Raw genomic sequence first — 16,955 nt, forward strand, 5'->3', positions numbered from 1 at the left:
GCTAACCATCTAATAAGTAACAGCACTAGGGATTCATGGAGTGATGGATGTGGGTGTGGTATACAGTAGATGAAGGGGGAGAGATTGGAAGTTAACTGAAACAATGAAAAATTATAAGTTGGATGAACAGGCAACTTCAAAACATGCAAAGAAAGATTTAAGAGGAGACATTTAGGGGACCATGTGGTGATGATGGAAAAGTGTACATTGAGATTGGACAGAGGATGACATGGATAATGAAAAGTTGGGAGGGAGAGAGCTAGCTGGCAGGAAAACAGAGATTCAACCTTGTTATTCATCCTGCAGTTTTCAAGCAGAGACTGTGACATCACACACACACACACACACACACACACACACACAGATAGTGATCGTGGCCTGGATCAGAGGAAACACAGATATGCTTCTTCTTGAAGACTTCTGAGGGCTTTGTAGCGAAAACAGAGAGGGATATCAGTCGCCGGGAGAGAGAAGACTGATAGAGCCTCCATCGCTCTTATGCGTCGCTCCCTGATGCTTGCATGTTAACCACCACTGGCTTTGGCACGAACCATGAGCCTCCTACACTTTCACTGAGCGACATAGTTGACAAGTGGGTCAGAGCCTAGTCTGTGTGTGTGTGTCTGTGTCTGTGAGTGTGTGTGTGTGAGACTGTAACCGACCACCAGGGCCAGTCTGACTCCTACTGAACATCAAACAGCAGTGGGTCAGCTGAGTAAATAAGCAGCAGGCGTGGGGGGGGGGGGGGGGGCATGATATAACCCAGCAGATTAATGGCAGAGTGTGGGTGAAAGGGTGAAAGGGCCATGTGCCGAGGTTGGTGGCCTCCCCTCTGTCCCCCTTTGATCCATGCTCAATATGACGCGCACAGAAGGATAGTACTGAGCTCTCCAAAGGCAGAGAGGGAAACCCTTAGAAGAGCCACACAATGCTCCACTCACTCTTGCCGGGTTTTTTGAACGGAAAGGTGGAGGACGAGGATTATGTGATTTATTAGCTGATGTGAGCTCTGAAAAGGGTTTTAAGGAATGTTTCACTGAGGGGGAAATATCAGAGACAAGTTTTTGAAAGGGATCCTTTGTGGCAAAAGAATGGAGCCTCAATGTTTTTGCGGGAAGGCTTGACAAGGCTATAGTGGAGCTGCTTTAATAGGTCGGGTGAAGGTCTGGGGAAAGGAACAAAAAAATGAGCTATATCAAAAGCCAATGAGAGCATGATGGAAAGCAACAGCTGTAACAGCGGTCTAAGGCACTCTACACAGGAACTAAACCTTTAAATTGGGTATCTGTACAAAAGGACATACAGTATGCAGCACACACTCTGCTGTAGATGTCAAACACTGGGTGGACACAAAAACATCCCAGCTGCACTTTTTCCAAAGGCAAGTCTACCTGGAGGATAAAAACACTAAGTGTCACTGCCTGGAGCTTTTATAACAGCAGAAGAGACGGGATGCTTTTGAAGTGAATGTTTACAATAAACACAACGTCAAACCTGAGATCAGTGCTCCGTTTTCACAGCTGTGTGGCTGCCTATTCCAACAATGTTAAATATGCTTTCTTGCTTTTGTAGTGGATCCTAGTTGAGGATATGACAGGAGGTTGAAACATAAACAGTGGATTTTGGTCAAAGCGTTATCATTTAGGCGGGGGGGGGGGGGGTATTGCTCGGCTTTTCAGTACAGCCATCAAAACAAAAGTATACAATGGCTGCCCAAAGCTGGAAATAGCGGCCTAAACACTGCTGCTGATTTAAAAGGTAAGTTGCTGATGAGTTGGAATTTGCTGCCGATGGTTGTGCTCACCCGCTCTGTGCAGGTTGCGGTTGTCCTTAGTTTTTCCTCGATCTCCTTCCCAATCTTCTGCACTGTCACTTGGGTCTGCTTGATGGCTCTCTGGGCTGTGTGAAGCCTGCAGGAGGAGAAGACAAAGTCACGATCCAGATCATTGTTTTGAACCACACACTGCAACCGGATGTTGAAACTGTGTTTCCAAGAGGCCACTAAATTCACTGGCTGCGTCAGTGTTATGACTACACCCGCAATTACAGTGACTGTTTGGATGGCATCTTAAGAATTATAATTGTCCCCATGTGGAAGAGTCATTGTGCAGCATGTTTGTTATCCCTCATGGTTTCTATTTCTGATTTACTGGGGTTGACCTTCATCGGTCTGGCCCGACTGCTGAGTCTCCTGAACTGTAAAAGTTATTGACGAGTTTTGACATTAAACAAAAGGACAAAAACAATATTGAGTAAAGTAATAAAAGTTTACAGTTCATTTGACCAAACTGATCAAGCTCTTAAATGCCTCAAAACCACAAATATCACAACAAAACTTAAATCACTAGTATTTTCTAATAATCTAACCACAATATGAGATCAAAGATGTCCTGTAGACCTGAACTCATTAGTTCCCAGGAAGCGAAGACAACCATCAAAAGGCCAAATAATTCATTGAAACCACAAAGATGGAGGCCTAAATCAAAATGCAATGTTACTGTCATTACTGAAATATGGAACAGCAACAACAGTCCACAAATGACAAGCCAACGCATTATTTAGACCATCAATCACAGGGGCAATTAACTTCCAAGTATGTTTTCTTCAAGTCCAGAGCACATAAAAAAGGGACAAAACCCCCTAAACACAACCCAATGGACTCCAACAAAACAGCTACAGACAACAATCCCACATGGTGGGAATGAGTTACAGAGGACAGACAAAAGGAGGGACTGCCAATTAGCAAACACACTGTCAGTGTGGAGTTCGATCCACTTCTTGCTAAATGTCTCAATGCCAATCATGTACCATGAGAGTTGGATTGCACAATAATGGTTACTTTTCATTCTTGATGATTACAGAATGGTTTAACTATCTGGACCCAGAATAAAGATGTGATGGGCTCTTCTTGTTAGTCGGTTTCTTTTTCTCCAAGCCCTAACCCTGTGTTGTGGGTCATGAGGGTGATGTGAATAAGGTTTTCTTTAGGTATGCACTTGCTTTGAGTCTTCAAGACATTGCCTCTTGAATGGGTTTAGTGTGAGAGCCACTTCCAGCTTGGTGGGTCATTATACAGATCTTAGGAGGATTGTTTTGCTATGAAACAAACAGTCACCTGGTGGATAATATTGCCTCTTCCTGGCAAGCAACCTGGAAATAAATAAAAATTCTAACGATGCAATTAGAGCTTTGGGGAGGAGTCCTACAGGAAATCCATTGCCTATTTTCTGCCCACGTTTTTTAAACGTGTCTCAGGTGACAGTGATAGCAGTTGGAGATAGTCCTTTGGAACATCAGGGCAAATCTGTTTTGACAGCTTCATCCGTTTAGGTGATTGCGATGGGAGAATCTGATATGGTCTTTTCCCCCAGGTGAGAACAGTTATCTCTCCTCTCCTTTTCACGCATGTCTGCCTCCTTATCATTCTCTGAGTCTTGGCCTAACACCTACCCAACAGGGGACTGAGGGGTTCCCACCGCACACCCACATTGGGGCAGCAGTTCAATCGCTCGGCAACTGTCCAGAAAGCGTCTCGTCACAAGCAGTGATAACTTTCTTTTTCCGAGGCATTCGAGGTAACTTACAACTCAGCCACAGGGGATTGCAGGAAGTTATGACTGAGCGTGTGCACTGAACCCTTGATGCCGATAAACATCAGAAAAACAATAACATTTTCTCCTCTAACCGTGGGACTGGATCCTGCAGGGGTGTCAGAGGTGCTTGTGCTTGTTTAATAGGGTATTTTAGGTATACTAAAAACACAAAGCTAAATTGGTAAATGTTATGAATACAGTAACGTAGATGGAAATAGATTAAACTTTTGTCCTTTCAGTGCAGTTGGAGAACAGCAGCATTGGCAGCCTCTCTGAGCCAGGTCTCTTGTTTTCTCTTCATTTACCTTTACTGATTATCTTGAAATAAATATTTGCCATGGTTTACACGCCGTGTTGTGGTCCAGCATCTGCAAATTTGCAATCAGAGAAAGAATCAGCTAATGCAGATGTGTCATCTGGCTCACAAAGACAAGCCAGACCTGGGATGTGAAGAAGAAACTAGGAAGTACCGTTGTTCTTTTGAGAGAAACTAAGGGGGAAACATCAGGCAGGCCTTATGTACACCAAACATTTCCGTCTCTCGTGGTTGCAGATATACTATCCAAACCCACCTGCCTATCACTGCAGAGCTTTTTGTTCCAAAGAAACACTTTGACTCCAAGACATGTTGTGTGTGATAGAGAAAAGACAACAGGAAAGAGCAATCAAACAACCAGGCAATAATGCACATGTGATGACCTCCTATTAAACATTAGCTATCAAATCAACTGGTTCAAACTCAGCAGACAAATACAATGGCTGATTACTCTTACCAAAGTGGTATTATAAATGTATTTCCAGTCTTCTGTTCATCACATGCAAAGGTTGCCCAATGAACTGGCTCAGAGAAAACAAGCCAAAGCACCAACAACTGTACTGAATTCATTTCCAGTAACCATTTTCAAACACCACAGGGTGAACAGGGCAGCCAACTAAGCAATTCAAAACAAGCTCCGATACATTTTGTGACAACTAATTAAGGGTAATGGCCCACTATCACACCAAAAGAAAACAGCACCACAGTAGGAAAATGACAACAAACAAAAATGTTAAATTCCGTCTGTATCTTTGCCAAAGAATGTCAACACGTTTAAACACTTGTTATTCACCTCACGTCACTATTGTCTCCATTTTCACGGAATGGAAGATAAGATTACGGGAGTTTCTTTAGTGAGCCTGCATTAGGCACTTCTATTCCTCCAGGCTTTTTGTGGAGATCTGATGAGTTATAAGCCATGTTTACATGACAACTACAATAGAGTTGCAAAGAAGCCAAAGAGATCTTGAGAAAAGATATGTTTGGTCCTAAAAGGGTCAAAAAGGGGTCACGCACTCTGTAGATAATTATAGAAGCTTCTTTCACTGGTTTTACACTGAATCTCAAAATGTTAGTCATGGCTACTGAAGCTGCCTGGTGGAGTAAGCCATATAATACCCAATGAAGAACCTTAGCTACAAATTGTTTTATTATGTACAAAAATATCATATAGATTTGAATTAGTCAAATCCTACAGTCTTTTGTTTGGGAGGGCAGAAAACTCAGAGGATAAGGCTTAGTGTTTTTGAGTTTAATTTTAAAGGTGGGAGTAATGAACACATCATTACATCAACAAGCTAAGATAACAAGACACGTTCTTTAGTGCTTGCAAGGCAAGCACTAAAGAAAAGCTGTAACGCTGAAGAGAGAGACAGAAAAATAAGAGGACAAGAAAGAATTGGGCAGGTAGTGAGAATGGAAGGTGGACAAGCTGGACAAATGCATGTCTGAGGTCTTAGCCTAGAGAGAATGTAATCTCAGATTGAAAACATTAGGTTGGGCAACTACTAGCAGGGGCGTTGCAGGCCCACTGCCTAAACTGAAAAACAACAACCGTAAACCTCCTATTAAATTATGTAAATGGAGGTTGCTTTGATTGTGCACAAGTCCCCTCCAGAGGTGTGAAATGAAAACAAAAATCATCCATGTCCATTTCTCCACGGTGATTTAAAGCTTAGACAGTCAGTTTGTTTCTGTAGTGTGGTTGCTGCTGGTTGAGACCCCAGGGTCAGCAGAGACTCAGACACAGCTGCCTGGTTAACGCAGAACCACAACAACGTCCCATGGCTGAGAGCTGCGGCCGCAGCGTCCAACCAGCAGGCTAGTAGAGCTACGAGACTGCCTGAAGGGAAGCATTATCACCTCAGCAGCATCTGTTGCACGAGAGACCCCCCACAGAGTTCCACCATCACTGCTTCTGTTGACATTCATACATACAGTACAGTACATGCATACTCCATATAGGAGCGTACAAAAGCAAATCAGGAAACACGGCAACATATGACTCTGATCATGGGGGGAAAAGAAAGTTTCCCCTTTAGGCTCACGGAGTTTAAGACAGGTTAAATCTGCAATGTCACAGTGCTAAACTGTGAAAGTTGTGCACCAAGAATTATGTTTTCCATGTGTCACATGGGCCACTGTTACAATAGAGCTGAAACGTCAACATTCAGCATCTACAATGATTATATTGTCATTAAAAATAAAAACTATTTAAATGCACAATATGTCATTTCCTGCCACTAGTGGTCTCTCAGTCAAATGAAACACTTGGGATAATGTAATAATACAACCCAACAAACAACAAAACATAACATAGGTCTAGTCGTTTTTAGACATTTTAATGCGGAAATGTTACATATTATACCTTTAACATCATAAATTAAGTAGATAACTGTTTGCTTTCAGAGAGATGCGAGTAAGAGCTGAGGGGCCACCCAAGTACTTTCTCTTACACACCACTTCAATCTTAAGTTCAAGAGCATATTATGCCATAAAATATGGCCTCTAACCATTACAAACTGGAACAGTAAACCACTCCGTCACTCCTTCTGTCTCTTCTTTTTGTTATTATTCAACTAAACAAATAGGCAGCTCCCATCAGTCATATCATATCTTCCTTCCTGTTACTGCTCAAACATCACACCTTTCCCTGGTAAGACAGAGGAGGGTACGTAAGAGGTCGAGGAAAGTATTAATAGTGTCAACAACAGAAAAACCTTGTTCAACAGCTGGACCATCTTCGTCACCGTCTCATTTTCTATCTCAGCCTGGAAGACTCTATGGAAGAGACTAAACTTTGCTGATTGATGATCTGTACTCTCCCTGTTCATCTCTCCATCGGAGACGTGTTGTGTTGCTAGCCCACATCACCATGTTACTCACACAGACGATGGGTCTTGTCAGCCGGAGCTGGGCTGAAAAGCAGACAGTGAATCTGCTGACAAATTACCTTCATTAATCAAACCAGTGGATTCTTAGCAAAGCAGCTCTCATCCTTTTTCATTAACGAGTGGGAGAGAGTTGGGTGAGAAGATCTCACTGTGGGTGTCCCCTGTGGACATGCATCAAAAACACACAGTTACTCCAAATTCTCTGGAAGAGGCATAATTAAAATTAGACAGCCAAAAGGAGAACGCTGCTTTTCACCTGATTACATTCATCATGCATCAAAGCACGTACGTAGGTAAGCCAATAACAAAAAGCAGAGATTTCAACATGAAGCACGGCTCCATGAGCAGCACTCCACCTCAATGCTCCAGAAAGTAATGCACTTTGAAACAGGCAGAGCTCTGGGGGACAGAACCTGAGTGGTATATATGGTTATGTACCATGGGGGGTGGGAGGATAATCCCTGATGGAGTGTACAGTAACTGATGGATCATTCTACAGTACATCATCATAAACTATGTGCATTGTGCATATGAGTGCACCAAACCTATGAAAAACTCTGACGGGTGAGGAGCTGCAGGCAGAGCAGTGTGTGGGAAGAGGGGGATCAATGTAACTGTGTTAAACTCCGCAGAGTCCCACTGGGTGCGGATAGAAGAAGAGGATGTGGAAGAAAGCTGCAATAATAAAAGAAGCAAGAGCAGAGGTCATAAAAGTTATGATTCAAACTGGGACTGTTTAAGTTCAGCCAGCTTTGGCAAAACTCCTTTTTCTGGATACTGCAAAAGCCTGTGATGCATTTATGTCCCCCTATTTAATTCTTATAGAAGGAAAATGCCAGTGGAAACCCTCATAATGCTCATAATGACAGGATCCTCATCTTATTTTAGAAATGTCAAATTCGAAACTTCCAGATATACATTCATTCAGTTAAAATTGGGTGTAATTAGGCTGTTAAGTGATCAGGGTATGATCACAGGGTTTCCCTCTAGGGAAGCCCTAATGATGTTGAAAGCAGCATTTACATTCTACCACATTTAAATATAAATGTGGAACAACACAGTCATGTTTGTCAACAGATGTCAGAGGAGCATCGTGTCATCTGCAGTTCTTAATTACTGCACAAGGGTTCCCCCTGTAACAAGCAACTTTCTCAGCAAATCTCTGTCTCCTTCTTGTGGTGAACAATTGTATTGCAACTGTTTCTCAGTCAACAGTCTGTACTTTAATTCTAATCACAATCCCAAACCTCAGTCTGGCCTAATGATAAAGGGCCTTCATGGGCATCGACTGTTCCTGCTGTAAAATGTTCCATATATTTGTCCTATGATGTCCAACAAACACAGAGTCGACTACAGGCATTGTGACTTTAAATAAAGTCGGAGGCCACAAGCTTTCCTCATCATTGAGTCAAAATGTAGGCTTTCCTGTGGCCCCATCTGCTGGAATAAAAATGCTAAAGACAAATATGCAACCCACATAACAGGAGAAAGTCTCATCACATGACCAATTATGCATTTGATTATTTATTAAATAAATGTCAGCAGTTGAAATCCACTGCACATGGGAGAAAAGGTTGCTGCATTGTAATAACCCAAAACATTTGATGAAATTGGAGCCTTAATGATATGATAATATGATGTAATACTACTACATGGCATGAATCTTACCTGAGCAAAGAGAAAACACTGTAGGAGCTTCTGACTGAGCTCTGGTCGACCTGAAGCAGACTGTTTTTCTTCCTCTCCGAAAGATCCTGCAACAGCCACATGTGTGATTTTCAATGCAGAGACCAAACAGCGTCTGAATCAAGCCAATAACATTAGGATTGGCTATTCCATTCTGATGCAGAAGCTATGGAAAATTCCCAAAAGGCTGTACCTTATGATCGAAGTCAGCTGCATAGTAGCCATCATTCAATCCAAATATGATCTCATTTGGATTCCTGGATCGAATCTGTGGACAAAGCGAAGCAGTAGAAGCTCATTGCAGGGACTGAGACGGAGAGAACAAGGGACAGTATTGCCGTGCATGAGACTGCCATCTGTTCACAAGCTTTGAAACTAGTCTTACTGTGAAAGAATGACAATTACATGGAGTTATTTGTCTGTCCTTTGCAAATGATTTGGCTCATTTTACCAAACAGAGTTTCATTGTGAAAAACTCTTCATTTGAATTGCAAATACGACTTGTTCAGTCCTCACCATAGTGAGCTTCAGTGCTTACAACTAAACGCAGCGATCACTGAATCATTTTCTTCTCATTCTAACATCATGACCGTGGTGAGCAGTATTGCAACATACAGCAAATTCAAATGACTTCACCCCCTCTGCCATACGTTGTAAGCGTATGGGTGGAAAAGACATGCAACGTATTGCCTTCTGATTACTGTGAAAGTGTTGCATCGTATGAAGTGTCTGTTACAGAGGTAGAAATAGTTGTATACAGTAATGTTTTACATTTACCCACATACGGCATCAGCTCAATGTATTTAAGTGATTGAAAGAAGGTTTGGTGTCTCGAATAAAAACACACTTTGTGTGATACAGAACAGAAAGCGTTAACTGTTGCAGTGAAGTACGGACACTATCATCATTTTGCCTTGTGACAATATAGGATTTACTGAAGTGTACAGTCAAACTCTAGACTGCATCACGTGACAGTAGAACAGCGTATTCCATCAATGCAATTAATGTTTTTAAAAGTCATTCTTACTCTACCTTATTTCAAATACTGACTCTGCATAAATTGCATTTTCTTTGCTAATTTCCATTTATGTATAATCTTCAGGAAAGTAATTGTAGACTCTTTGTTGATGTGAATAACTTATGTCTGGTTACCTTATTTTATTAAGACCATTTTAATCTAATGCAACAATGATTCAAATTCAGGTATAAACATATACAATGTTGTGATGCTCAGAGGAACTCACTGTGTGACGCATTACATGTTGGATTTTTAATCAGTGCAGAGTTTCTACCATACAGCGATCCTTGTGACAAAATGAAATATTATATACATAAAGTTTACTTTTATCATTTTCATTTGTTTGATTGCTGACCTGCTGTCCTGTGTATCTGAGGCCATCCAGGTTGACCTTCCATTCTATGAGGAGTTGGTACTGTTCCTCCTGTCCTCCCCAGATCCTCACCATGAAGCAAGAGACCGACGTGTCCAGAAGGTCCGGTAGCATGCCAAAGTCCAGGCTCCGCCAAGTTGGATTCTGGCAAGCACACACACATGCACGTGAGGATTCTCAGACAGTAAACTTAAACTGAAGTTACTGTTTAAGCTAGACAAGCAAAGACAATACAAGCAGGAGAGTGTTCTTTTCTATGTGCATAGTTTGGATCAAAACCTGAAATCAAAAGTGCGTGGTACTTCTGTCAAATGCAATGTTCTTAAGTGATCCCCATACATTGTTAAGTAATGAAATCATCCTGTTCTACATTAACCTTAAAGGCCGATCCTAACTACAGTTAGTTCTCTGTCCTTGAGCTTCCAGACTGACAGCACTGGTTCTACAAAGTATTGCAGCCATTTACATCATTATGTACCATTTCCCTCCATCAGAGACTAAATGTCTTGCTCCTCAGGTCACTTTCAAGGACAGGCTGGAGAGGAATGTCAAAAGCAGAAGTGCAATCCACATGGTGGTGGTGGTGGTGGTGGTGGTAGGGGTCGGTAGCGGAAGCAAAGGGGCATAGCAGTTAGAATGAAAACAGGAAGGCGGGAAGGGATGACGGGAAGGAGACAGAATGTCAGCAAGGATGTTAAATTCAACAGGAGGAAGCTGGGCTGAGAGAGGATAGGAGTTATGCCTCCTGTAGCGCATTATACAGTCTGTCTGCCGAGGGTACTGAAAAGTGTGCCTGGAAAGTAGCTTAGGTCAGCTGATGACTCGGCAGCAAGCCCAACATTAACGACTCGCTCTCCTTGGCTGCTGTGCAGAACTGCATCGCCACGCAAATAAGAGTAGGAACAGCCAAAGAAGCACGGGTCATTACACAACTTACAGACCAAGAGACAAAGTTGCGTAAGGGAAGAACACACATCACATTCAATTTATGTTGCTGCAAGTCTGACATCAAACTTAACGAAGCATGTTACACAGCATGTCACTGTAATGGTGTTTGAAAAGCAGTTTAAGTAAGGTTATAGTGGAGCAACAAGTCCAGAGGTGAATAAATGTGTGACTGGCAGATGGCAGCAGGTATATGTGAATGCCAGCCTCGGCATCAGTGAAATACAGAAAGTCTTCCCTCATTGTGGCACTGTGCAGGTAATAACAACATCCTGATCCTATCCCAGGGGGCAGACATGAAGATGTTGAAGGTTTAAGTAAGTATACTCACCAGCGAGTCTCGTATGACCTCACTCTTGTAAAAATCTAAAAAGACAAAGAATGCTGATTAAAAGATGGTAGAAAGCTCACAAGCACAACCAACTGGGTTACATCTACCATAAAGTTCAGCTCAGCTTTCATTTGTAAATCTAAACTGCTGGACTTTAGAAACACAAAGCTGTAGTCAAACACAGTGAGGTCAACACAGTGACTTTATAGGATTATGGGCATGATTCACATCTGAGAGCCGTACATAAAAAATAATTGAAAACAACATCTGAATGGAGAAGCTTTAAATAAATGCTCCCACAGAATCCCACACAATTTTCATATGTGTCATGATCACTTGAGCTATTTTGACCATGTAGTAGCTACATTAATTGATATAGTGCGGAAAGTGATTATCCTTTTTTGGAGACCATAGCACAGAGAATATAATGTGCATATTAAAGTTGACATGTACTACATGTTAACTTGTAGAAAACAGACCAAGCAGTGTTACCTACTGTCAGCTCTCACACAGAGGATTCACAGGGTGGAAGGTGTTAACACTGACCTCGAGATATGCGATCTGCTACACAGAGATGAAGGGTGAAGTAAGTGTCCAGCAGGGGGGAACCATTCTTGTTGACGATGTTTCTGGCCGCTATGCTCCGGAGATGACGCAATCGTCTCTGTTGGTGGGGAACAATATAGAGAGAGATGGAGAGAGAGAGTGAGCAGAGATTTACAACAAATAACAGATATCAGGGTTGTTGCATTTAGTTTCATTCTGATCATGTGACGCTCGTTGGCAAATACTATCTCTGCTGTTCCGAAGACACAAAATCCTGACTGGGTCACAGGACAAGTGAAAAGAGGTGCCCTATAGAGGTCAATGAAGTACCACATTGTCTATCCTATATATATATAATGCTCTTAAAATAGTGTTTATTTCTCATGCACAGCGGCACCAGCTGTGACGGGCTGCTAGATGTCAGCAGTTCAAATAATAAAGGTATGACATCTTCATGGTAAAATTAAGCAGCGAGTTAATTCGGCAGGCATGGTTAGTCCTGAGAGTCACATGAGAAGTGTATTAACATTTTAGCTCTGAAATTATTTGATCAAAGAATCAGAACTACTGAAAAATCATCCAAACCACACAAAACAAAAGTCAGTTCACCTTGAAGCCAGCATACCAGTGATGCACAGTTAAGACAAGTAAAGAATTTAAAATATAAATACCTACATGACTCATTAGTGAATATGTAAAGCAATCTACCAATAGTTAACATCTGCATTGTTTGCAAAGACCTGCTTCCAAAAATCTATATGTGGTGCCCCCTTCAGTAAAAATCTCATATAATAATGTGTGTGTGTGTGTGTGTGTGTGTGTGTGTGTGTGTGTGTGTGTGTGTGTGTGCGTGTACACACACACACACACACACACACACACTTCAGGCCAACAAGTCATCACAGCACAAATTCTCTCTTGAGCAGAGCCTCTCTCCTGCAGCCATACTAAATCTAAGTCATGGGACTCCCTATGAGATTAAGGGCCTCAACAACAGGAACACCGATTGTTCCGCAAGGGACTTTTAACCCCCCCTTAAAAATGTGAGTGCACACTTCTTAAAGGCTAATGTGGACCACAGGCAGAGAGAAATGGTTGCGAGTGCACTCTCCAAAATACTACACTGATATCAGAGCCCATGTTATAGTCTAAAGATTCCTATTCGTTCACCACATGTCATAAAGTCATCAAAAAAGTCTGATGGTGGTATGCGACAGAGTGATTAGTGTGACAAAAGGATTAGCTGGTCGCAAGCCTTCTGCTGAACATCTGTAACGCTTGAACATGTAGACATCACATTTACAGGACAAACTAAACCAAAGCTATTTCTTAAAATAGCCATATATGAAAACAATACCCTGACACAGAATACTAGACACTCGGCTAACTAAAACTAATGAACTTTAATAAATGATACCTTCCTGAAGATTGTTAAGGTTTGTTGAAACTGTTTTAGAGGTGTTGATTCAACTTCCTGGTCTGTAGTCTGCAGGCTATAGTTTGTGGTGCTGTGGGTATGTGTTTCTAATATTTGGTCTACTCTCATTGATATATAATGTCTAGAAACTGGAAACTGAGTGTATGATACTGCTATCACCATATATAAAATGGTGTGCACAGTCAAGCCTCTCCAGCTAGAACAAGTCTTTGTATTAAATGTGGCAGAGTATCAAAAAAGAGTATCTTGGTTGGGCAAAGTACATCATGAAAACAAAGCTAACAAGCCAACTGACCAAGCAAGATCTTTGCAACTGTAGGTCACAATAGTATTAACATTACTGCTGACCTCCCTTTACTTCCTGTCCTTCTCTTTGCACTCTCAATGCACAGTGTTTGCATTTTGTTGAGCGTTAGTTATATGTATTACTGCAGCTTTAAAACTTTGACTTCAAGTTGTTTTTAATGAACACTCACAGTTTTCATACTAGGTATGAAAAGAAGCCACAAGCCCCCTGTAACAACTCCCACAGTATTGATCTCAGTATATATTCTGGTACTGTGAGCCAGTGGGCCAGCAGGACAACATTTTATTATGGAGATAGAGAAGTGTGGAAACAAAACAATAAAATTAAAATAATAAAATCTGGAAAGACAGTTTTTGATCTATATTTAAGAAAGTAGCTGATGTGTGCATCCACTGCAATTTCAGATTAGTGCAGCTGTTAAATTAGAACTAGTGTTGCTTATATCACCAAAATGTACATGCAAACAGTAATATGAAGTGCCTTGGTCAGAGCCTCATGCCTTATTATATCCACGTGGTCATAGATCAATCATGTGAGAGCGCATATGAACATTTACATAAAACAAGAGCTAAAGATAAAAATGCATAGTGATTTTTAAATGGTCAATTGAACCAAATACAACGTGACATGCTTTCTTATTACCCATAGTAATAGTATCTAGCATAGTAGTACATTTCTTTTTTGCTGATGTTTTGAGATCTGTCTCTGGGATGTCTGCTGTAAATGGAATTCACTGCAGCCCAATCTTTAAAAAAAATGTAAGTCTTCAATACTTTGAGGAGCGCAAACAAAATCCCATTCATTTCTCCATGTATTCAAATCTCGAAAGATAAAACTATTAACATGGCCTGACACCACTTGGTGAGAAATGTGTTTTGTTATTTGGGTGAACTGATCCTTTAAAAAGCAAGAAGTAGGGTTGGAATGTTGCAAGATATAATTTCATCAGGTAATGCTACAATCAAGTCACCACACGAAATACAGCATGTCAAACATTATCCCTTCAACATTTGCATTTATGTTAATTCTGTTTATTGAACTGAACTGTTGACAGTTTCAAATTAACACCCACACTAACTATATTATCTGTCTAATGCAAACTTGACTTTCCTAAACGTATTTGTACACATGTGCTGTGACGGTAGAGCAACATACTGTAAGGGTTCTCTACTGTAATGTATATAAATGGACAATTGATGTGGACTGAAGTGGTTTGATGTAGGTTAGTCCAGTAGCTCAAACTGTCCAAGAAATCCTTGCTGCATATAGATGTTTGACTCACTGGATGAAGATTAGGTGTTGCTCTCAAAACCCTAATGAATGAATTGTCAACTGCCAACTTTATATACGTTTCCAAATGAATGAATGAATCGATGGATGAATAGATGATACATTTTCAAGAATTCAAAATAAGTTATAGTTAAATTAATTCATGGTCTAACTTGTTTTTCAAAACCCAATAAAATAACTGTATGAGAAAATATAACATCACAGTAATGACATTTGGCATCGTTACCCTGAGCTGTCACCTGCGTGCTGGCATAACGCCAAGTTAAGTTGCCATTAGCAGAAGCATACTAGCTTTGTACACAATTCAACGTGTAGAATTATATATACCCTCGAACAGGGCAACACATTGAAAAAGCCGGGCTCAAAAATGCCTTACACCATTCTAACTCGTGTTAGTGAGCCTGGGGTGTCAGTCCAGTTCCATTAATCTCTCGTGAACTAGAGAACTGCAAGCTAGCAGTTGCTAGCTCAGTAGCTAGCCTGACAGGCCTGCCGTGTTTCTCAAGGCAGCAGTTGTAACTGACGTTGTAAACTAGTATATAACAAATAACTCAAAGAATTCTGGTGCCATTTTAAGCAGTTCGTATTGACCATGACCTCAGATGCTTTGCATTTACCTGCTGGGATGTGAGCTCTACATGTAAGGCTCGAGAGGATGAAGCTCCAGAGTTGGTGACAGAGGCGGCGGGGATGGCGAGAACCCGAACGGTGATGGAGTTCATCCTCCTGTCAGCATCTAGCGGGTCCCCCTCATTCAACAAATCATTCCATCCACGACATCCAGAACACTCGGTTTAAAGTTTACGAAGCTCCAGGCAACCACCAAAGACACGCAGACACGGTTGTTTGCGAGAGTAGAGCGCTACAACAGCTGTCAGCTAACCAACGGGACGTAAACAAAGTACAAGCTAGTTTGCTACACTTGGTTCGGAAATCCGTCTTTGGTTGGTAGGCGCGACACTTAGGCTGCTGATTGGCTCAAACTCACGTCCGTCATGTAAAGGCGGTGCCTGCTACTAAAATCTCGCGTTACCATTGGTTGTATTATCTGTTCACCTTCCAAGATTGGGCGGCTGTTCGTTGAAATCTGTCAAAACTACACAATAAGGAAATTGCATAGCACAGCGTGACATACAGGTGACAGTTAAATGGTGGCATTTCTCATCTCTAATCTACATTAGAGCTGGTACAAATGGTGACGAAAACTATTCAAACGTATATTGTACTTGATATCCCATGGGCTTTCGTCCACTATATATCACTGATCTCCAAGTACACAAACATTAGGCCATGTCGCCTACCAACAGCGGATAAAAGGGGGCGCCTTCCATGACATTAGTGAGTGTGAAACATCTGATCAATACTGTCGGAATTGTGTTCTCTACTTTGAATATTTTCTGTGCAAAAGACTACTGTAATATTAAATTATTCCTCTTCTAGCAGTTGGGGAAAGAAAAAAACCTTAGAAGGCCCAGTGACAGAGGAAGTAGGCTACTGAGACTTAAGTAAAAGTAGAAATACCACAGGGTAAGACAAGTAAAAATCCTGTAGGCCTACTCAAAATTATACTAAATACAAGTTAAAGAGTATTATCAGCAAATCGTACTTAAAGTATCAACTAATTCTCTCAATGCAAAATGACAAATTTCACAGTGCTATATACACTATATGGAAAAAAGTATTGGGCCACCTACACATTACACCTACAGGAGCTTTTATAACATCCCATTCCAAATTCATAGGCATTAATATGAAGTCAGTCCCCCCTTTGCAGCTTTAACAGCTTCCACTCTTCTGCGAAGGCCTTCTACAAGACTTTGGAGCATGTCTGTGGGAACGTTTGCCCATTCATCCAGAAGAGCATTGGTGAGGTCAGTCACTGATGTTGGACGAGAGGGCCTGGCTCACAATCTCCATTCTAGTTCATCCCAAAGGTGTTCAATGGGGTTAAGGTCAGGGCTCTGTGCAGGCCAGTCAAGTTCTTCCACACCAAACTCATCACACCATGCCTTTATGGACCTTGCTTTGTGAACTGGGGCACAGTCATGCTGGAACAGAGAAGGTTCTTCCCCAAACTGTTTCCACAAAGTTGGAAGCATACAATTGTCCAGAATGACTTAAGATGGTAAGATGAAGCATTCAGATTTTGGTGCTGATATTAATGTCAGAGCTGGTTTGGAACTCAGCAGTTATTGTGGCATCCTGTTACAGAAGCACG

General features: G+C 41.5%; 1 protein-coding gene across 1 annotated transcript in view; it reads right to left on the reverse strand.

Annotated features, from left to right (window-relative positions):
* The window catches only part of uvrag (UV radiation resistance associated gene), an 88,912-nt gene extending 73,233 nt beyond the window's left edge, over window positions 1–15,679 (reverse strand). The window contains exons 1-7 of the mRNA XM_029448434.1: window positions 15,355–15,679; window positions 11,703–11,820; window positions 11,157–11,191; window positions 9,863–10,024; window positions 8,683–8,757; window positions 8,472–8,557; window positions 1,805–1,910 (exon numbers count right to left, since the gene is read on the reverse strand). Coding sequence (XP_029304294.1) covers window positions 1,805–1,910; window positions 8,472–8,557; window positions 8,683–8,757; window positions 9,863–10,024; window positions 11,157–11,191; window positions 11,703–11,820; window positions 15,355–15,459 — 687 coding nt within the window. The 5' untranslated portion in view covers window positions 15,460–15,679. The remainder of the gene's footprint in view (window positions 1–1,804; window positions 1,911–8,471; window positions 8,558–8,682; window positions 8,758–9,862; window positions 10,025–11,156; window positions 11,192–11,702; window positions 11,821–15,354) is intronic.
* Window positions 15,680–16,955: the final 1,276 nt, after the last annotated feature.

Source organism: Cottoperca gobio, chromosome 14 (genome assembly GCF_900634415.1).
Source record: "Cottoperca gobio chromosome 14, fCotGob3.1, whole genome shotgun sequence".
Classification (NCBI taxonomy): domain Eukaryota; kingdom Metazoa; phylum Chordata; class Actinopteri; order Perciformes; family Bovichtidae; genus Cottoperca; species Cottoperca gobio.